The sequence below is a fragment of the Lissotriton helveticus genome, chromosome 1_1 (genome assembly GCF_964261635.1).
Source record: "Lissotriton helveticus chromosome 1_1, aLisHel1.1, whole genome shotgun sequence".
NCBI classification, from domain to species: domain Eukaryota; kingdom Metazoa; phylum Chordata; class Amphibia; order Caudata; family Salamandridae; genus Lissotriton; species Lissotriton helveticus.
Window position 1 is genome coordinate 1508658286 of NC_136057.1, and position 23044 is coordinate 1508681329.

General features: G+C 50.2%; 1 protein-coding gene across 3 annotated transcripts in view; it reads left to right on the forward strand.

Moving 5' to 3' along the window:
• Positions 1-23044, forward strand: part of ATF6 (activating transcription factor 6) — a 1455481-nt gene that overhangs the window by 860475 nt on the left and 571962 nt on the right. For all 3 annotated transcript variants that reach the window (XM_078686796.1, XM_078686788.1, XM_078686804.1), the window contains one exon: positions 1415-1506. In XM_078686796.1, the coding sequence (XP_078542922.1) occupies positions 1415-1506 (92 nt within the window). The remainder of the gene's footprint in view (positions 1-1414; positions 1507-23044) is intronic.

The window sequence follows — 23044 nt, forward strand, 5'->3', positions numbered from 1 at the left end:
TTCTTCCCGCCTCTGCACCCTTTGAAAGAGGAGAGACTCCACTGTCTCGGCCAAAAAAGTGAGCTGTTCTTCTACCTTGACCGCACTAAATATTTCCGGGTGGATGATCAACTCTTTGTGGGTTATGTGGGCGCTAAGAAATATCAGGCCGTGAACAAACGTATCATCTCTCGATGGGTTGTCCTATGCATCAAAATCTGCTATTCTTTGCAAAAACGGAACCAGCAGTAGGTCTGCTCGCCCATTTTACCAGGGCGACGGCAGCCACTACTGGGACATTGAGTCTCGCTCATTGACACATGGGCATCTTTGCACACATTCACCAAAAATTATTGCCTGGATAGCCAAGTCTGGAGAGAAGGCTATTTTGGCTGTTCTGTTCTCCAGGACTTTCTGGTGTGAACTTGGTTCGCAGACCCACCTCCGGGGTTGGCATTGCAGGGGTATCTATTCTAAGGTAAGGAATCTATAACTAATTGTTACTTTCATATGAACAAATTATTTACCTTATATACATATATGTTATAGATTTCTTACCGCCCCACCCATTCTGCCCATTGTGCGAACTGACTTCTAGTGTAAGGGGCTCCCTCTCAGGGCCCTAGTTTTGTTTACCAGTGGTCAGTGTCTTGCATGGCTCTGCGCTTCTGGTGTGGAAAGTCGTGTCAAAACTGACGTCAGCTCGCTGGGACAGCGTCTAACACCGCCAAGTCATCCCGGCGAACATGACGCCGACGACGGACGTAGAGTTGACCGACACCACCTACCGATGCGCGGGGGTAATGCTACAGAAAAATTCTCTGGATCCAGTCTGATGCCTGAAGGTAATTGTAAGGTAAGGAATCTATAACTAATATATGTCTATTACAGATATATCATTACAGAAGGTAAGTAACTTGTTCTTTACAGACACTACTTTTTGGCAACAACTTTTATGTGCAAATTTTTTTGGTAAAGTTAATGTGCTAAAGGTTCCGCATAGTCTTCATATTAGTTTCAGAATTTTATGAGCAGTTTTCAAAATGTTTTCCTTTTATTAATGAAGAGGTCTACAGTGATGGAGCCATTGATTGATTACGAAGTATTTTGTGGAGGTCCTATTTCAGTCTGTGCTCTCTTAGAGATTTGACTTCTGCAAAGGTGTTATATAAACAAAGATTTGTTTAGCACGTTATTGCCATCCGTTATGCCTCACAACGCTTTTGGGTTCCAGTGCAGTCCTAGGTATTGAAAATTGATCTTCGTTTGGAGTCTATCTGTTCAACCATCTTTGATTTATAGATTTCCTAAAGTAGGATAAGATGGTATGCCTTTATCTATTTTAGGATATTACAGAATGAGAGTTTCATTATGTTAAACTGCCAATTCAGTAGTAATTTCCACGTTTTGTTTGTCCTCTTTCGTCTCTTTATAGAACACGCGCCTTAAAGTGACTGCTCCGAAGCGAAGAGGTTTCTGTCTGATGCTTGCTGTGGCATTTGTAATGTTGAATTTCAGCCCACTGAGGTAAGTGTCATCAGTGAAAGTAGTGCTGCATTTACCTAATAGGTAACAGTGGGGATGTAGATAAATTCCTATTCGAATCAGGAATCCAGAATACACAGTCCTGCCTGGTTGTATGTCGTATATAGTGTCCTGGATAAAATCACCACACTGGTGATTGGTTGTGATTAATTGAACATCTCTGTAGGAAGCTGGCTCTGTATATACTATACCAAAATGGGGTATAGGGTGCAGAGTCCAGTGAAACCCCAAAGATAGGCAGAGGTAAAAGTAGATTGCACCTTACACTCTATTTGTAGTAGTGTGGCTGCGCAGTAAGGCTTTATCAGAGGGTAGTTTTAAGCATGTGTTGTACACACTCAGGCAGCAAATGATGTCACACACTCAAAGACTGAACTCAGACGAATTTGTTTGTATAAAAATATTATTTAGTTATATTTATTTTCTGGAACCAAGCAATCCTGGTACAGGTAAGTGTAAATGATACTTTTCAAGGCAAGTTGAACAATACAAGCTCGCTGAATGACAATGACTCTATTACAGGTTTGTAAATACTTTCAATACAGTGGAAATTACTGTTAGATTACTTTTCAGATTAATTAGTGTGATATGCCTAGATAACACACTGGGACATTTCCTAGAGAAAAGTTAAGTAAAGCAGTTTTTAGATATTTGCAGTTCTTCAAGTTTCCGTACAAAACCAACTTCACACTTAAAATAGTTTTCTCAAGAAAGCAGTCAATACAGTCCAATGAGAAGAAATGTGGTTATAGGTTTCAAGGTAAGTACTTTTGTTTGGAAGTTGGTTCCCTGAGGTAAGAACCAGGGTTCCCTCAGGGTCAAGGATGCACTCTCACAGCACCCTCAGCGGCACTAGGGCGGCCGGGTGCAGAGTGCTGAGGCCCAATGTTATCTAATCGGGGATAGGGGGCCTCCGGTTGGTGGCTGCTCACAAGCAGGCAACTGGGTTGTGGGAGCAAAGCTCCTGGTGTTAGGCTCTGGGCAAAGGGGGATCCGAGTTAGCACCCAAAGTACATCCACAGGGGCAGCTAGGTGCAGGGTGCTGTTTTGGCGTCTGGTACCTTGTTGATTTCAATGGGGATTCTCCGGTTGCAACAAAGACTGCAGGCTTGGGATGAAGATCTTCTGGAGGTGACCACTGGTTGGAGAGGTAAGTTGGGATGCCTGGGGATGCTGGGACACCATTGGTTGGGCCACTCATGTCCGTGCGACGTTGGGTGCAGAGGTGTCTTTAGGTGTCTGGTTTTCTTACCAGCTCCAGTGCGGATGTGGGAGTCCTCCAGAAAGAGACTGAACGCGTTGTTTGGAGATTTGAGGCAGGTCAGAGATCACCAGATCTTAGGTCAGGATTGCAGAGGAGACTTCCTTGAGGTGTTGGGCCACTCGAACTCGGGCCGTGGGCGTCCGGTGCAGAGTGGTGTAGACTCGCAGTTTTGGCTGGGGCCAGTCTGTTGGTGAGCATATCCAGTGCTCACAGGAGATAAAATCTTGGGTTTGGAAGGCAGGGCAGGTCCTTTGTGTTCTTGAGGTAGCTGGCTGCAGGACGCACCGCGATTTCGCTGGAGCAGGTTCGAGGTGTGGACAGTGGGCGGCGTCCTCCTCCTCTTAGTTTCAGCACAGCTTTTTCAGTCCTCCTTCTCTTCTTCTGTCCGGTGCTTGTCTGAGGCGGCAAGGTTCGGGGTTGCCCCTAAATACTAGATTTAGGGGTGTTACAGATAAGTAAAGGTTAATGCCAATGGGTCCCTTCCTTGAGGTGGGTACACCCTCTATTATGCCACCCTCCAGTGGGAGGGAGGCATATGCCTCTCTCTGGTTGGCTGCGTCCCCCCATCTGCAAGATGGTGGGGCTTGAGAGCTGTGCTACACCTTGCCTCCCCCACATGAGAGGAGGGGTTGGCGAAGGTGGGCACACCTCCCTTCCTCACTTGGTTTTCCCGCTGATTCTCCCACCCAAGGTGGGGGTCAGAACCGATGGGAGCCAGTTGCTGGAACTTGCAAAGGGCTGGGGTAGCTCACATAGGCAGCAAGCCTTTAAAGCTTCCCCTTTGTGGACCCTGCCCATACTGGAGGAGGAGGCTTGGCACTTCACCCCAGGATGTGCATTGTTTCAGACCCCCGAGAGCAGCAGGCACTCCACCCAGGGGTCCAGAAACATGTCTGGTGGTGGCAGCTGGCTAGCAGTCACTCTGCCAGGACACTTAGAGTTAGGTAGTTTTTCAAGGGGCATCTCGAAGATGCCCTCTGTGTCAATTTTTCATTAAATCTCACACTGGAGGGGGGAGGAGCTTCGCGCGCAACCAAGATGGTCGCGTGAGCACAGGGCTCCCGGACCTTCGCCACCTCCGTCGTTTATCCTGTACCCTATCCTGACTTAGAGGACGGGTCATTTGTGGCACAGCCCTGCTGATCATTTATCTGTTTCCAGATTTCGATTTGGACTCCGGGAACCGAAGTTACGGACTTCTGAATCTTGTTGGCCTGCTCCCTGGTGCCACCCCGGGCTCTGCTTCTCTGCCAGACGGACAGTAATCGAACAACAACGGATCGCCTGAGTCACCTCGGCTCGGTCGTCTACTCTCGGTTTAGTTTCTCACCCTGCGACCTCTCTGACTCTGTCCGGACCGGCCTCCCTCGGTTGCCCTCCACCCTACCATATCTCGACATTTGCGGACCCGCTTAGGGTGGCTCACTAAATGGTGTGGAGTGCCCACTTTCTGCTTTTAAACTGTTGCGGGCGCACCGATTGTAGCCATTTTCACCAGGTCTCAGGCAACCCTCCGGGGCACGATATCCAAGATGGCCACCAGACCTGAGGGCGAAAAACGCAAGACCAAGACGGCTCTCCCGGGGGGTGCCGTGCAGTCTAACGTCATGGACAGATACACCCTCGCCAAAGGCTCCCCGGGTGGACCGACCAAATCCCCGATTAATGTCGGAGAGGATTCCTCGACGGGTGAGGACTTGTCGCTAAAAGACGTCATGGGCGCCATTGCTGGCATGAAGGCCACATTGGGTCAACAGTATGAGGCCTTGTCTCACAAGCTGGACACGGTTGCCATCGATGTTACCCTGATCAGGGCTGATCTTGCGAAGACCAACGAGAAGGTCAAATCTCTCGACCTGAAGACATCCAGCCTCGTTACTGACGTCTCCGATTTACAGACAGAAGTCGGCAACTTGCGAGCCTCCAATGACTATTTCTCTCGGCGCTTGGAGGACTTTGAAGGCCGTGCACGGCGGAACAATGTCCGTCTGGTTGGTGTCCCGGAGAAATCGGAAGCCTCTTCGGTGGACCTGCTGGTGGAGGACCTTGTTCTGAACCACCTGGCGCCTAAAGGCCTCAGTAAGTTCTTTGCCGTGGAACGTGCACATAGGATACCGGGAGGCCTGCCTAAGCAGGGAGCCACTCCACGTCCCATCGTTGCTCGAATCTTCCATTTTCGAGACAGGGATGCGATCCTCCAAGCATCGCGTCAATCTGGTCCTGTGGCTTTTGAAAACTCTACGGTTAGTTTCTACCCAGACTTCACCCAGCAGGTGCAGAAACAAAGACTCGGATTCCAAGGGGTGAAGAGGAGGCTGAGAGACAGAGACATGAAGTACGCTATGCTCTTCCCGGCCCGACTACGTGTGGTGTACAGAGATCGAACATTCTTCTTCGACCATCCTGGAGCCGCAAGTGACTGGCTTTACACGCTGCCCCCTGGGCAGGAACATTCTGAACAATTTGGACATTCCGGAGGGGCAGAGGGCGGCCCGGTGGAGCAGGAATAGGGAGCGACGCTGGCTCCCGGGCCACCGCATTGACTTTCAGCTGTGGTTTGATGCTATGCAACTACTGCCTGCTAATGTTTGATCTTTTCGGGGTGTGGGCGGGGGGTGGGTGAGTCTTCCTCCTCAGGGGTTCTTTTCGTAGACTAGTTGTATGATGGGGCGACAGGCACACTGCAAGTTGGGGTGGCTTTTGAGTCTTACGCAGGGGTGCAGGGTGGGGGGCGAGGTGTTCAGGGTTTTTTTGGGGGTTGGGAGGTTGCAGTTTGTGTTTCTTTGTTTTCTTCAAGGCATAGTGTTGATGTGCTCCTGCTACATAGTGTTGCGTCTGGTGTGGGGTGGGATCGGGGTTGGTTTCTGGGATGGGGGTAGGGGACTTAAATTGTTGTGTTGGAACGTCAACGGGTTGGGGGACAGGATAAAACGGGGAGTGGTATTGCAACTGTTGCGGCGTTTATCCCCTGATGTGGTGTTGCTTCAGGAGACGCACTTGATTGGCAATACATGCCACGCAATGAATAGGCGTGGGTACCGTCTCCTGGCCCACTCCGGTTTCACCTCTGGCTCTAGGGGGGCGAACATTCTGGTACGGAGCTCCCTCCCTCTCGCTATTGACGACATTATCCTTGATGATAGGGGTCGCTACGCCGCCATTGTGGGACGCTGGGAGGGGAAAGTCATCACCCTGCTCTCTGTTTACGTCCCGCCTGGTCTGCAGGCCACTACCTTTGCCGATCTGGGAAGAGTACTCCTGGGGGTCCCTGAGGGTCAGCTTATAGTGGGAGGGGATTTCAATTCCGCAGTGTCGGGGATGTGTGACCGTTACCCTCCCCGGGAAAATGCACGGTCTCAATCTTGGCTGGGGGACTTCTTGGACACTCTGGGGCTCACTGATTGTTGGCGCCTGCTCCACCCAGGGCAGTCGCAGTACACTTTCCACTCTGGGGCTCACGGCAGTCTTTCGAGACTAGACTATGTGTTGATGCCCTCCTCACAGGCCTCCTCTATCAGGGAGATAAAACACCTTGCTAAGGGTATATCGGACCACTCCCCATTATGGTTAGTCATAGATACGCAGCTAGGGACTGAGGGCCGAGTGGCTCCGATTAACCCCTGGTATCTCCGTGATCCAAAGGTGAGAGCTGAACTGATTAAAGCGCTTGACCATTATTTTGCTGATATTGTGGGCACCGTCTCCTCCTCTGTTACACTGTGGGAAGCGTACAAAACTGTGATTCGGGGTCACGCCCTTTCCTTGATTAGCAATGTTAAGAAGGTTAAACAGGAGGGGGTTGTCCGGATCGAGAACGAAATCACTGTCCTCGAGGGGGAGTTGGAATCCGAGGTCACCCCGGATAGACTGCACCTACTGAGTCTTAAACAACTTGACTACAGAGCACTAGTTACGGATGCTGCAAAAGAAATGGGCAGGGAACAGCAGGGGCATCTGTATGATGTGGGAGACAAGGCTGGGAAGTTGCTTGCTTGGCTGGATAGGAGGGAGCGCGCGAGTCGGGTGGTCCCTGTGGTTGTGAATGTGCAAGGAGTGAGTCTCACTGACCCCGCCGACATTGTGGACTGTTTTGCGGACTATTTCCGGGATGTGTATTCCCCCGTGTCCGATCGACCCGAGTATGACTCCCAGCTACTTCTGCGAGACCTCTCGCTGCCTTGTTTGTCAGACCCTGAGAGGGGGCTCCTCGAGGCACCGCCCACAGTGGAGGAAGTAGTTACTGCCATCTGCTCGGTCCGCTCGGGGAAGGCCTCGGGCCCCAATGGGCTCCCCATTGAGCTCTACACGCTCCGTCCGGATACGATAGCTCCGTATCTACGGTCGATGTTCCTGGAATCGTTGGAGTTGGGTTCCCTTCCCCCTGACCAAAGATTGGCCACCATAGTTGTGATTCACAAGGATGGTAAGCCACGCGACCGCTGCACCTCCTTTAGGCCCATATCTCTGATCAATGCCGAACCGAAGATCCTGGCTAAATTGCTGGCTAACCGCTTAGTGACTGTTATTAGCGATCTGGTTCACCCGGATCAATCCGGGTTTATACCGCACCGCAACACGGCATTGAACCTCCGGCGCCTGCATGGTGTCCTCGCGCGGGCGGGGACGTTGCGCGAACCGGCCATTTTGGCGTTTCTGGACGCCACTATGGCGTTTGATACGCTGGAGTGGCCATATCTTTGGGCGGTCCTCTCTAAATTTGGCTTCGGCCCGAACTTTATTAATTGGGTGAAACTGCTTTATACCGATCCCTTAGCACAAGTGGTCGTCAACGGCCGTGTCTCCGCCCCATTTGCCCTCAGCAGAGGGTCGCGCCAGGGCTGCCCTTTGTCTCCTCTTTTATTTGCCCTCGCTCTGGAACCACTGGCGGCCTGGTTGAGATGGGAGCCGTCTTTGAAGGGCATTAGATGGAACTCGGACTTTGAGGACCGGGTGTCCTTATATGCAGACGATATCCTGCTGTATCTCACGTCGCCTCGGAAATCGTTGATCGTTCTTTTTGACGTCTTGACCTCCTTCCGTAAAAACTCTGGTCTCGTCATCAACTGGTCTAAGTCGTGCGTCTATGTTCTTTCGGGCGAGGCTCCTCTCTTGCCCCGCGGCTGCCCTATTTCGGTGGTGCGGGAAGGCTTTAAGTATCTGGGGATCTTTATTACCTTGGACCCGGTACTTCGTTATGAGCGCAATTTGCTGCCCCCGCTCCAGCGCCTTCGCGCTGATGTTATTGCGTGGGGCAAGCTCCCCCTCTCCCCCCTGGGACGAGCTGCACTGTTCAAGATGATGTCGCTGCCCCGGTTCCTTTATGCGCTTCAAAACACGCTCGACGCGGTGCCTGCTAGCTACTTTCGGGAGGTCGAGAGTCTACAAAGGCGATTAATATGGGGGGTCGATCCCGTATTGCCCTGGCGAAGATGACGCTGCCGTGGTACGACGGGGGCATCGCGCTTCCCGATATTCGCCGATACTATTGGGCCTCTCAGCTGGGGGCGATTAACCATGGTACTTATGGTCCTTCGCCGAACCCGGCGTTTGAAATGGACAAGTGGCTGTTGCCCGGCGGAGATTATAACAGGGCGCTGTACGCGAGGTCTGTTTGCAAGACCCTCACGGGCCCCACCATGACAGCCGTGCAGGTGTGGTATCGTGCGACGGCGGCTCTGGGCTGGACAGATAAACTGACTCGTGCGACTCCGCTTTACGGGTCTGATAGGCTCGGGTCCCTCTGGAAATGGAAGGGCTTTGACAGGTGGGATGTGATTGGTATCAGCAGGGTGAATGATGTGTGGACCAAGGGTAGGGTCAAGACGTTTGAGGAGTTGAAAGCTGAGTACGATTTGAATGATAGGGAGTTTTTTCGTTATGCGCAAATTCGACATGCCATATTATCTGTTTTCCCCTCTGGCACGGATATCCAGGAGGCGTCCCCGCTGGAGGATCGGATTCTGGACGGGCACGTCCCGGACAGTACGATTTCACTCGTATACAAAAAATTGATCAACAACAGGATTGACCTCCTCTGTCATCTTCGAGAGGTCTGGACCAGTGACGGTCGGGAACTTGATGATGAGGACTGGCAGGCGGCGATCTCTTCCCCCAAGGAAGTGGCGATCCCGGCGCGCCTTCGGTTTGTGCAGCTCAAAATTCTTCATAGGGTGTATGTGACTGGTCCCCGTTTGGTGTGTATGGGATTCTCTGTGGATGGTCTGTGCAGGCGTGGCTGTGGTCTCGTGGGTACATTTCTCCATATTATTTGGGAATGTCCTGCCGTGATGCGCTACTGGACTCGGGTGCATGAGGTTATGAGTGAGGTCACGGGTGTGCGGTCAATGCCTGAGGCGAGGAGATGCCTGTTGAATGTCGGGGAGCCGAATGATTACAGCGGCGCGCTGCTTCGCTGGGTGACCCTGGGTAATATGATTGCTAAGAGGGACATTGCCCAATTGTGGGGTGCTCAGAGGCCGCCGACGGTTCTGCTGTGGCAACAAAACATGGATTGGTGCATGTTTCGAGAGAATACAGTTTATGTTGCCCGTGGCACGCCCCGTAAATGGGGTACGATCTGGAATCAGTGGAACACATACTGTGGTGATATATGTACCCCCCCTCCCACTGACTTTGAAACTGACCTATCTTCCTCCCAACCTATTGTTTCCTCCACTATTGATTAGGTGTTCTCGCTTGCTCCTGGTCTCCCTCCCCCCCCCTCCACAATGTATGGCCCTGCCGATTGAACTGCTAGTGTACTCCCTCCCCCGACGCCACAGCGACACATCTATAATGTACTGCCTTGTGTTTTGTTTTCTTTATTCGTTTATGTATGTCTTGAATTTAATTTAAAAAATTCAAAAAATAAATAAAATATGCTTTCTTGGAAGTACATATACCATGGGTGCACTTTTGGGACTTTCTTTAATAATTGGCCCTTAATTTGGTTTGCCGTTGACCGTGACCTTTTGTGTTTATTAAATTCTGGCTCTCTCTCTCTCTCTCTCTCTGTATTGGCTGGCTTCACTGTGAGTGACCGCAATCTGCTCTTTCACAAGTAGCATATCGGCACACAAAGTAATTTTGTTCTGTGCCAGTAACCACTGTGGCAGTGTGTGCTTTTTGAGACCAATAACTATTTTTACTTTTGCCAATGTTTGTTATAATGGCGAGGGCTCGGCAGCTCCTACACCAATAAGGGTTTACAAAAACCATGTCAATACAAGTCACACATTGACAAAACTAAAAAGCTGACCACCAATTTCAGACCTACTGGCTTTGCCAATGCTTGGTTTTTTTTGTTTCCCATAATATTATTGAAACTGGTTACACTGATTTTCCATTATGAATGTTTTTTGGGAATACTAGCATGCATCAACAAATGTTACTAAATGGTGCTGCAAAGAAGTGGGACCTGAAATTTTACAGTAAAAAATGTTTTCCTGCTTTCAGTTTTTTATGAACGTTTTATTTTGAAAGCAAAGAATCATCAATCTTGCCTTCAAGCATCTTCAAATATTTCTATCAAATCAGAGAGCATTAGGACGGAGACTGGCAGTCGTCGCTGATGTCCCCACGTGACGCAGCTATCACTCAGAGGTTTCACCTCATTCAGCTTAGAATACTCCATTGCTCATATATTACAGTGACAGTTTTGGCCAAGATAGGATCCAAACCTGATGACAGATGTGTAAGGGGATGTGGTCAGCAGGCCACATTTTACCTTGCATTGTGGTCCTGCCCCAGGATACGCCCCCTTTGGGAGGGAGCCACGACTCACATGTTCACAGCCCTGGGGGAAAGCTATAACACTAACCCCACAGCTCAGACTATTGAACATCTGGGAGCCCACTGACCTAACGGAGGTAGAACAGCAATTCACACGCTAGGTTACACACTGGTAAAGAGAGAATTGGATAGGATTTGGGGGGACGTAAACCCACCTTGTGTCACCCTATGGGTCAAACAAATGGATAGATGCATGCTGGCAGAGACTGAGGTCTATAAAGTTCGGGGATGCCCCAACAAATGGGATAAGAACTGGTCACAGTGGAACAAACACAGGGGAGATCTATGTTTGTCACCCACGATTGAAATGGAAATGCGCAGACAAGATGGACTGGTAGGAGAAGCGTAATGTGTAATTCTTGATTAATGTTTTACAGGAATATTTTATATATTTTTATTTTATATATTTATTTTATGCAATGTGTCGTTCAATCATGTAATGTACTACTGTGATTTCAATCAATAAAGTTATTTTTTTTTAAATGGAAGAAAAAAATCAGAGAGCATTATGGGAGCATTATACAAATGAACACAGAAAGGGGTAGAGAGGACACAGCCCAAACCAATACATTAACAGACATGCAGTGGCACAAATCGTGGGTTTTGAAAACTGCCCTCACTCACACACAAATGTGTGTGACATGCTTCATCATCGGGTCTGCTAACAAGATGCCCTGGTGTAGCCACGCACAGGACGGAGCATAGGGAGGGTGTGAGAAAGTGCCATCTTTCTTGCCTTGGTATGCCCACACTTTTTTCTGAACAGCTGAAGTACTTTGTGCGCCCTGGGTCCCTGCCAACCAGGTACCCAGGGCCTGTGTTCCTTCCCTACAAAGAAAAGCTATGCTAAAACAAAACACCCAATTGGCATCTCTGGCCACCTGTCAGCCCATAGTAAATGGTACCCCAGGTACCCAGGGCATGGTGACCAGAGAAGACCTCTGAGGGCTGCAGCACTTATTGTGCCACCCTCAGGGACCCTGTACCCTGGCACCCACACACTGCCTTTGCAGGCTGAGTGCCTAAGTACAGAACTAAAGCAAGACTCGACATGGCACACATCCCTGTGTGCCATGCCCACAGAACCCACTGCCTGGCATACTTCAGTCACCCCTCTAGCTGGGTGCCCTATGCCAGAGGTGAGGGCACCGGGGCATGAGCCCTGTGCCCCTACAGTACCCAGGGCCATTCCTGGGCACTGTAAGTGCAGTAATGCCATTTAAGAGTATATGGTGCTGGAAGGTCGTCATTACGAACTCCACAGCACCATAATGGCTACACTAAAGACTGACAAGTTTGGTACCAAACTTCTCAGCACATTAAACCCGCACTGATGCCAGTGTGGGATTTAATGTAAAATTGACGAGAGGGCATCTTAGAGATGCCCTCCAAAACCCGAACCTACAATCCACGTCTAGGCTGAGTGGCTGCAGAGGCTGCCACACAGCAGACATGTTGCTGGACCCCTGGGTGGAGAGCCCCCGCTCTCCTGGGCCTGCAACAATGCACATCCTGGGCAAGGTGATATGTCTCCTCCCCCAGGATGGACAGGGGGAAGCTTCAAAGGCATACCGCCTCTGAGAGCTTCTCCAGACCATTTGCTGTACCCAGCAACCAGCCCCCCACCAGGCCTGCGGGAAGCCTTGCGGGAAAAACTACATCAAGAAGGGGGGGTGCCAACCTTTGCCAACTCTACCCCTCAAGTGCAGGAGGCGAGGTGAAGCACGACCCCAGACCCCGGCCATCTTGTAGATGGGGAGTCCTGCCCAATCCCAGCTAGGCTCCTGCCCCCCTTCCACAGAAGAGGAGCAGGCTAGGGGGTGTACTCACCCCAGGACAGGGACCCATTGGTCCCTGCCCTTGCCCTACCTGTAACACCCCTAAATTCAGTATTTAGGGGCTCCCTGAACCTTCCTTCCTCAGATCCTGATCTCAAAAAGAAGGAAGAAGATCAAGAAGAAGAAGACCCGCCGTGCAGCTGCTAACAGGACAACAACAAATGACTTGGCCCCAGCCCTACCGGCCTGTTGATCCTGGAACCTGCTCCTGCCTAAACCCGGCGACCTCCGCGGACAGCAACCTTGGGACACCCAGAGGACCTGCCTGCCTTGACCCTCTCGATGATCAGGACTCCCATCAGCAGAGGCTCTGCTGCAACAACCCACCTGGTGCCCACCAGGAAGCTCCGGACCAGCCCACTCTGCACCAGCCGAGCCCGGGCCGGGCCAACCCGAACCAAGACCACAAGGACGTCCCCCCGGCGACTGGGACCCGAAGTCCAGTGCCCAAAGACCCTCCTCGACGAACCAGCCGACACCTGCAGACTCAGAACCAGGGGCCACCCCAACCGCGACCAGCCGAGGGTAAGCTTTTCCGACACCCAAAGACTCCCCGGCGCCCTACAGCCCCCTGTGCCTCCCTTTGGGGTACCTACCTGTGCTCCAACATCCCAACTTACCTCTCAAAGTGCTGGTCGCCCCTGGAGAGTCACCGTCCCCGAGCCTGCAGCCTTTGTTCCTTTTTCAAGATCCTCATTGGATAACATTGATCGCCCGACGGCTCAAAAGCACCCTGCACCCAGCCGCCCGAGTGCCGCTGGCTGTGACCTCTTTGCCCTATCCTACTCCCCCCCCCTTGCCCAGAGCAAGTGACCAGGAGCCCAGCTCCCAGAGCCGCGTGGCCTGCTAGCCAGCAGCCACCAACTGAAGGCCCCCTTTCCCTCATTGGATAACATTGGGCCTACCTACCTCTGCACCCGGCCGTCCCTCCGCTGCTGGGACTGAACTAACAGTACTCACCTGACCCTGGGGGACCCCTGAGTCTATGCCCAGAACCCTAACTTCACCAACCAAGTACTCATCTGGAAACCAGTAATTCACTTACCTGCTATTGGATAACATTGACCCATTTTTTACTCGAAATTTTTCGAAGTGTGAAGTTTTGAAAACTGAAAATCTTCCTATAAAAACAGCCAAAGTCCGAATTTGAAAATACTCACCTGTGATCAGGAGGGAAGCCAGTACTGTACCTTTCAGCCCAGTACTGAACCGCAAAAGTAATCCCTAGCGGGGTTACTAGTAACCTGTGTTTTCTCCATAGGAACCCATTGTCTGCTTTTCTATGAAATTTCTTCGAAGTGTCTACTTTTGAAAACTGCAAATATTCTTTAAAAATCGTACGACATACTGAAACGCAATTACCTACCTGTTTTGAGCTAAGCCCCCAGTGCTGGCCCTAGGAGACTAGTGCTGGGTTACAAAAGTAACGCGATCGTACTTTACCTGTAACCTGAATTTCCTCCCATTGAATAACATTGTGAGAATCACCTCGAAAAGTTTCTAAGTGTGAACTTTTAAAACCGCTTTATATTCAGGAAAAATCATCACTGTGACTAAAACATTTTTGCTAATCTGGTTTCAGCTTAGACCCCAGGACTGAATCCAAGATCTAGTCCTGGAACTACCAAAGTAATCCATAAAGTAATCAACTGTACTTTCCTATGAAAACCCATTGAGCTCAATGCTAGAGTGTGTTTCAGAACTGTATTGCTATTAGCTAACCTGTGATTATTGTGTGTACAAACTTATTGCTCCTCTGCAAAGTATTTACCTGAGAGTACTCGTATCTCGAAAGGAATATTTTTATACCTGTTGGTTCTAAAAATAAAACAACTATATCTAAGGATATAATAACAATTGGCCTGGAGTTCAGTTCTTGAGTGTGTGAAACCTTTTGCTGACTGAGTGTGTACAAGAAATGCTTTACACTGTCCTCTGGTACTGCCTTACTGCTCGACCAAGCTACCACTTTGGAGAGTAAGGTCAGTTCTGACTTTAACCTCTGTTAAACCTTTGGGGTTTGTGGACTCTATACACACCTTATTGTCCAGTATATATAGAGCCACCTTCTCACAGAGGGGCAAACACAAAACATAAATGAGACAAAACAGTGATAACAAAGTGAGTGTTACCTAGTTTATCTGTGAGTCAAACTCGAAAAAGCATCAGGCAGGGCGGACTCCAAAGAACACAACCTTTGTTCGTAAAAGGAAATGAGCAGAGCCGTCAAGGTTTACAATAGCATGTTGGGTTCTCGTGTTACAAAACATTCTCTATAGACACTTCCTATCCTTTACTATTTTAATCCCGACCGCGGAACCCAGGAATAAAGGTCTGAAGGGTATCAATGAGCCAGTTTTAACACTTCTATCGCTGCACCTTTTTCTATCTCTGTACCCAGTCACAGGGTAACACTCACTTTGTTATCACTGTTTTGTCTCATTTATGTTGTTTTGTGTTTCCCCCTCCCTATGCTCCGTCCTGTGCGTGGCTACGCCAGGGCGTCTTGTTAGCCCAACCGATGATGAAGCATGTCACACACATTTGTGTGTGTGAGGGCAGTTTTCAAAACACACAATTTGTGCCACTGCATATCTGTTAATGTATTGGTGTGGGCTGTTTCCTCTCTACCCCTTTTTGTGTTAATATGTTACATTAGGGGGTTCGGGGTAGCGGAGATTTTTTGACCCTCTCCCCTTTCTCGTGAGTTGTAATAGCATTATACAAAGCCTCATATTGCTAAACCTTGAAAACATGTGTTCACATTTTTATACTGGAACCACTGTCAGTAGTGCAGTCGGAGCCTCCAACATTTACTTAGAGTGCTCACCCTAATCATAAAGGCTTTACATTAATGAACCATACATACAAGTTTGAACAGCATTAACATATGATCATAAATATTACCTTAACTGCAGACAGTGCCCATCCCTGATCCACAATATGGGACTGCAAACTGGCAGCCAAAGGATTTGTGCTGCAGGGAGTTGAGCCTACTTGTCCCTAAGAACAAAATACACATGAAAACGTGTTGCCCTTGGCCCCAAACAATATGTCCTGGGTGTCGGGCTATAGGAATTCCACATCCCTGTACCTGGGGTACCATTTACAAGGGGCTGACATGTAGCCAAAGAGTGCCAATTGGGTTTTGTTTCAGTGCAGTTTTAGGGAAAGAACATAGGCCCTGGGTACCTGTTTGGCAGGAACCTGGGGCACACTCAAAGTACATCAGCAGTTTGGCAATAAGTGGGGGCAGCCATGCAAAAAGAGGTCACTTGCTTACAATCTTGCACTGCTGAGGCTTGATTACCTACCTTTAGTGAGGGCCTCTTGGCATTTCAGTTACCGCAGAGTGGATGCTAACTGCTGCGCAAAGATTTTCATTACAGCTCTGGAAGGTCATCTGCTTTGTGGTTGGGGTGTGGCACTATCTTTAAGAATTTACCAAAAAAGAGGGGGGACCAAGGAGCTAATTAAGGTCCAGTGTCCGCGCTCTTTATATCAATATTGAATCAAAAGGAGGACAAAGTTCCTATGACAGAGTGCAAAAAGTCACCCATGCATCAGGGTGCAAAAAGTCACCCATACAGTAAAGAAAAAGAAGAGAATAAAGTACATCCCAGGTATGAAAGACCCATAACTGTGAGTGGAAAAGTCAATCTACATCCTCTGCTGCCCTCACACACCCCGAAGGGTGTCATGCTTCATCATCGGGCGTTTGCTCCTCGTAGGGCCGGCGCTGCAATCCCCGACGGGTCCCCCGAAGGGTCACTTTGTCGGAGATCTTTTTTGAGGATTGCCGGATGGTGCATGCGGGTGTGTGTGGAGTGGGTCAAGAGGAGGGTAATAGAAGTTCGTGCAAGTGTAATTCAATAAAATTAATGCAAGGGTAAACATGCAGCGATAAGATTCAAAAGTATACCCTTGGCCGTCAATACTGCTAAAATTTATTGACCCAAAAAGGCCTATTTTGCCTAGGTGTCAATTCAAGGCCAACATGTTTCGCGCTTCCATCGCCCAAAGGTCGTTAGCGCTTCGTCAGGACCGTCATGTTAAAAAAGTGAAGTGCACGTGAAACAATGTGTGTAAAAATATAACCCTCTTATCTCAATCAGGGTGGGGCAGAAACCTGTATACCCTCATTGTGGTTACAGCTGCTAAATGGAAGCCGCTCCTGAAGGGTACCTGCTCACTTTATCGTAACTATTCTCCACGCTGCATGCACCCCAGGCAGTTGTTTGTTCCCCGTGTACCGGACCATCAATTTTGAATCAACCCATACCTGGGATGTACTTTATTCTCTTCTTTTTCTTTACTGTATGGGTGACTTTTTGCACCCTGATGCATGGGTGACTTTTTGCATTCTGTCATAGGAACTTTGTCCTCCTTTTGATTCACTATCTTTAAGAAGTCTGCTCATTGTGAGAGCGTCTTCTCATACCTACCCCAAAGTCTTATCATGGCAGCAAATTTGCTTCACCAGGACCTTATCTGTATATGGAGGAGGGGCTGATTGGAGCCTGCACTGCAGCCAAGACAACATGAATCCTACATCTCGCCTTAAAGACCCACATCTCCATAAGGTGTTCCCTGAAAGAATGAATGTAACATACAACAAACAACGTTATTTCCATCACACATATCAACAAAGTAAACATAATCTTAAACAGTATACATAATACAAAAAGAGGTTTAAAAAAATAAAAGCAGATCAGCTGTTATCAGAAAAGAAGAAGTTTTAAGGCAAAACAAGCCATTGAATGAGCAGGGCACACTTACAATATTTGCTCATGGCATGAGGGTGAAGGCCACCCCACAGCTACTATATTTTAATGACATTTAGAGCGACTTATCCAGATTGCACACCAAAAACATGGAGCCGTTGTGTACTGGTGCGCAGATTTGTAAAAAAAAAACCTGGTGGCTCCTAGTACCCCAATTCTTGCAAAGTGGAACAATAATTTGTTGCCGAAATCTACTGTACTGAGATCAGAAGAGCAATACGTATACCACTGATTCTTTTCCCCCACCACATGCAGGGCACTGATCATCCTCTATTTTTTCTGTAGACCAATTAGAAGTAAAAATTTAACAGTAAGAATTCCACATCTGAACTGCAGATACAATTGACTCGCCAAAGGGGGTTCACTTTCATCAATAGTTACCTCATAACTCATACTTAATTTAAAATCATTGAAAGACAATGTAAGGCTATCTGTACTCTTAGTCGCCATATCCATGGTTGTAGCCTCCCAAAATAAATTTGTAATCTTTGCTCTAGACAGCTGGCATAGTTGCTCATGGGAAGACCGATAAATATTTAGGCACAACCTCTGCAGGAGTTGCAGGGGTGTTTTAGTAGTGTTGAACCAAGGAATTACGCTCAGGTGTTCTATAAGATCTGTAACACCTTCTCTATAAGATTCTAATTCAGCAGTCAACCACAGACAATACCAATAATTCTGCATTCAATTTTGTGCATACTCTTCCCCAGAGCAGGATCTAGGTATAGGAGTACAAGAGCATACTTATTGGGAGAGCAGAGACCTCATGAACCTGTGCTCAGCCTTTGCAATGCTATTCATGTTTGAAGAGGTCCATAATTGACACCATAGTACATTCCCAATAACTTTAACATTCTAAATTTCCAGAGCAGGAGCCACCCTCCTAGAGGATGTTTTGCAGTGACTGTCGCCTGGTTTATAGACTGTTGAATAAGCATTGAGTTGGCCCAACTCATATTGGGTGTCAAATGGATACCTAGGCAATCAAAGGTGGACAAACAATCACTACATGTATTTTCTAACCATTATCTGTCTGCTCCAGCAGAAGTCCCTCATCTTGGAGAAAATCATAGATTTTGTTTTGGTGCCATTTAGCTCAAGGCCTCTCAGCACAGAAAAGGGAGAAATGGTCTGGGAGTAATTGCAGTCCCTGTGGTGTACTAGAAATCAATAAAGTATCATCAGCGCAGAGGAGGCCATGGACCCTCCTCCCCCCAGAGACTCAGCACATCATACCCCTCTTTGCTAAGATGGTCAATCACCCCATTGATATACATGGAGAAAATGGTGGGGTCTAAAACACAGCCCTATAACACAATGCCTTGTACCACCCTTAACTGCTTGTCCATTACCCACTAAACCTGTGGGAGGGGGAATACCAACGTTTTCCAATACTTTGCACATTTTCTCCCCGAGGGACATGATCGAAAGCTGAGCGCAGATCTATAAAAGCAACATACCGATTCCCCCATAAAAGAAACACCTTACGCCAATATAAACACAAGAACCTGAGGACCTGATCCAAAGCACTGATGCTTGTTCTAAAACCTGCACAAAAGTCGGATACTATAATCTCCTCAACAATCCAATTCTGCAGCTGGGTCTGTATTTGTTTGCAAAATATCTTTTGTGGCAAATCAATCAAACTGTTGAGGTGATAATTAGCCGGGTTTCCCCAGTCCCTCTTATATTTTGGTATAATCTCTGCGATCTTCTACAAGGATGGAATCTCGAGACCTGACAAAATGGCATTCGATAAAATATTTATATACGGGCCCCACACCACCGTGTTAGCTTTATATAGATCATTTGGGATCCTATCAGGACCTGGAGCACGAACAAGGAGATGCAGAAGTTCATGGCATTTAGGGTGTCAATTTACGTAAAAGCAAGGGTATTAGTATCATAGCTTCTCAATTGGTCTTCCCACTCCATCTTTGCATGGCCTGCCTGTTAGAACTGGGGGTCTCTACCTGGCAGAGATAGTTACCTTTGACCAAATAGGGACCCTAGCGTCTAAGTCAGGGAAAGAGGATTACATTCCTGGATAACCCCTGCTCACCCCCTTGGTAGCTTGGCACGAGCAGACAGGCTTATCTCAGAGGCAGTGTGTTAAGCATTTGTGAACATATACAGTAATACAGTGAAAACACTACAAATGGACACCACACAGGTTGTATAAAAATAGGATTCTTTATATAGGCTTAACACAAGACCACAAACGACAAAAATCCGCAATACTGTAGGGGGCGTGGCCAGCCAGCCATCATGGCGGACGCGATCTGCTAGCGCTCCATCCCTAAACCCCTACTTTTCCTGCAGCTTGTCCTCCTGAGGTGCTCCCTGCATCCGTGCTGTGCGGGAACGGCTAAGAGGACACCATGTTGAGCCCGCGAGACTTGGTAGCTCTCCGATCAGGGCTGTGGCAGCGGAGATCCTCGACCAGCTGTGACAGAGCGGCCCTGTTGCAGAGAGGCGCGAAAAGTGCGCTGGGCCCAGACGGCCTTTGGCGAGGCATGCACTGCAGCGGGCTGCAACACTGCTGAAGGAGCTGGGTGCTGCCGTAGGTCCCGGCGCCCCGGTGAGCCTAGCCAGGTGGCGCCCTTTGGGGGATATGCAGGCCCTGTGATCCTGGGCTAATTGAGGTAATCGCTGGGCGCTGTGAGCTGGGAAGCGGCCTGGAGCAGGAGGCGGGCGTAAAATGGCATCGGAGCACCGCTGACAGGCCTGGGCCTGCGGCTTAAGCGGACTGCCGCAACTACTGAGAGGGACACCTGCAACAACCGTGGTGGAGCTCAGCTGGTGTGGTGCCCGGGGACACGGGCCCGACTGCTACTCCTACGCCGGCCCACCGGGAGGCGGCCCGAACCCAGACTTCGGCCTAATTTGCCGCAGAGGCGCAGCCTGTGATTGCAGTGAGGAGCCAAGCGGGTGGCGGGGAAGAACTGAGACGGCCACTCCCACGAACTAGAAACGGCTGTCAGATCTCAGGGCTGGAACGAACTTGAGGCGTCGCACTGCGCCTAGCGAGGCAACTGAGGGGGCAGCCTGCTAGCGCCAGAGATTGTGACTTTGCGGTGTGAACATTACTTGGTGGTGCGGGTGAGAGGCCCACCCTTGAGGACTGGGCGCCATTTTGGAGACAGCACCATTTTGTAAAACGCTGCAGCTAGAGTGACATCAGCCAGTGTGAAAGATACGCTGCATGCATAGGGGGCACTGGGCAGCCAAAGAGGTCCTGGGAATGCTGGACTCCCTTGTTGCGGTGCTGCAGCGCCCGCTGACCCAGGGCCCCGGTGTGACGACGAGATGACACAAGAGGGGTGGCGCCGTGTGACGGCGGAGAAAGCATAGCACCCCTGTGCGGTGTGTGGAAGAAGGGCTGCCACCTATGCTATCCCCAGAGTTGACGTCCAGCGATTCGTGGCATGGCCCCTGACAGCGGCGGTGTCCACCCCATGGAGGGAGCTCCTCCTGCTGTTGGCACGGCCACTGGACTGGTGTAGTGACTCCCTCCCCTGCTGTTGAGAAGAGGCCCGGACACGGAGGGCCTGCGGCTGACTACTCACGCCCGCCTCAACGAATACCCGCGGATGCCTACGGCGCAACAATTGGTGATGGCCCGGCTGCGGACAAATTGCAGAATAGACAGCAGAAGGCTGATGGTCTTGGCCCTCCCCTGGGGCATCAGAGCGGCACCATGGAACCTTAGGCGGCAGCCCTTGCCGCCAAAATGGACTCTGTGCTGGCAGCAGTGGAGCGGATTGGCACCACTCTGGAACAAACAAAAGTGTTGCTAGAAGCCCGGATTAATAAAGTCACGTCAGACTGCACTCTCCTCCATGCTGACCACCACGGTAGCTGTGCAGAATCAGGCACTCCAGGAGATCCAGCCCGTGGTGCAAAACTACACTATAGCGCTCCAAGACATGATTGACCGGGTCCACATGCTTGAAGACCGCTTGGAGGATGCGGAAGGGCGCTCCCGGCGCAATAATGTCCGGGTGGTAGGCCTTCCGGAGAATGAGGAAGGGAAAACCCCAGAGCAGTACATCGAGAACTGGTTGCGTGAACTCCTGCCTCGGGGGGGTGCTGTCACCACACTTTGCAGTGGAAGGGCGTGCAGGGTACCAGCGCAGAAGCCCTGGCCGGGGGCTCGGCCCCGCCCGTTCCTCTTCAAACTCCTTAACTACCGAGACTGCGACGTGGTGCTTCGCGAAACCAGGAACCTGGGAGACCTCACGGTGGGAAATAGCCTGGTGATTTTCTTCCTGGACTACACGGCAGCGGTTCAGAGACGGAGGAGCACTTACATGGCGATGAAACGACAACTGCGGGAACTGGAGTTTCCTTACTCCTTGTTGTTCCCCTCTCGCCTCCGTGTGGTTTTGAAGGACGGTGCCCGATTTTTTGATGCCCCATCAGATGTTTGAGACTGGCTGGAGGAGACGGGGCAATGGAAAGAAACGAGACCCACAGGTCCGGAGGAAAGCGGCTGGCAAGAGAGGAGATCAAGGCGACGCAGGCGGCGGGGCGCTTGCCGGGACATGGGCCTTGGCCCAGTTGCGCCCAGCCCGGAGAAGATAAGAATGGAACGTCAGGAAGCTCTTGAGGCAGTGGCGACACTTGGTGCAGCGAGCAATGTCACCCGCCTGGAGACCCAGGCAAGCAGTGACCCAGGAACAAGTGGTTCATCATCCCCGTCCACCGTGTTCTCCGAAGACTTGAACATACCAGAAGTGAAACCCCAAACAGCTGACCAGATCATGTGATTAAGTAGTGCCATAGGGCGCCCTCTCAGGGCCCATGCCCCTGAGCACTCTGTACATTGTATATCTCTGAGCTGTCCGCACGCACACTGCTGAGTTGTCATACGCTGAGCGCGTCATCTATTGCCTGATGTAATGTATGAGTATTTCTGAGGCTTGTCTCACTGGCCTGAGGGCAGGACGTGCTGCGCAGATGCTGCACTTGCGGGCCTCCACAGCTGTGGTCGACATTGAACCTACACGACTGACCAACCTGTGTTTTACTATGCACCTCTTGCGAGCACGGGAGGCTTCAGATAGGGGCCTAGCATAGATTAGTTGATGACATTACACGCACCCCACTAGTCACTACGTTGGACTAACACTTCATCACTGGTGGTTCACCTTGAGGTTTGGACGTATGCCCTGTTGGGAATTCTCCCCACTAGTTGCACTGTTTGCAGTTGTTGTTATGTTTCAATTGCGGCACACAGACACTCCCTCCCCGGACGGTACCTCTAGTCGTCCCCCCCCTCCCCCCGAGGCGGCTCCCCTGCCCCCTGTTGGTGCGACACACCCGGACACATGACGCACACTAACATAGTGACTTGGAATATACGTGGTATGCAGCGGCCGTCAAAGCGCTACTCCATCTTTTCCTACCTGCAGAGGCACATGGTTGGGATTTCCCTCTTGCAAGAGACCCACATGACCCAGACAGAACTCGATAAACTTCGTAGACGCTGGAGGGGGCAGATATATGGCACGGTCTTCTCTGCACATGCACGGGGCACCCTGATATGGGTAAGGGCTGGCGTCCCCTTCATTTGCAAGGAAACAAGGGTGGACCGAGAGGGCAGGTATTCCCTGGTGGCGGGGCAGCTGAATGGTCAGGAGGTCCTCCTAGGATCACTATACGCCCCGAATATAGACCAACCATCCTACCTAGCACAGTTGACCCTGGTCCTCCATCCGTACTCTGGTCTTCCCTGGCTGCTTGGCGGGAACTTCAATATGTTGCTGGATGTACACCTGGACCGGTCCTTCCCTCCGAGCTGCAGCGGTAGCGTCCAATGCGCAGGCATTCCAGAGCTG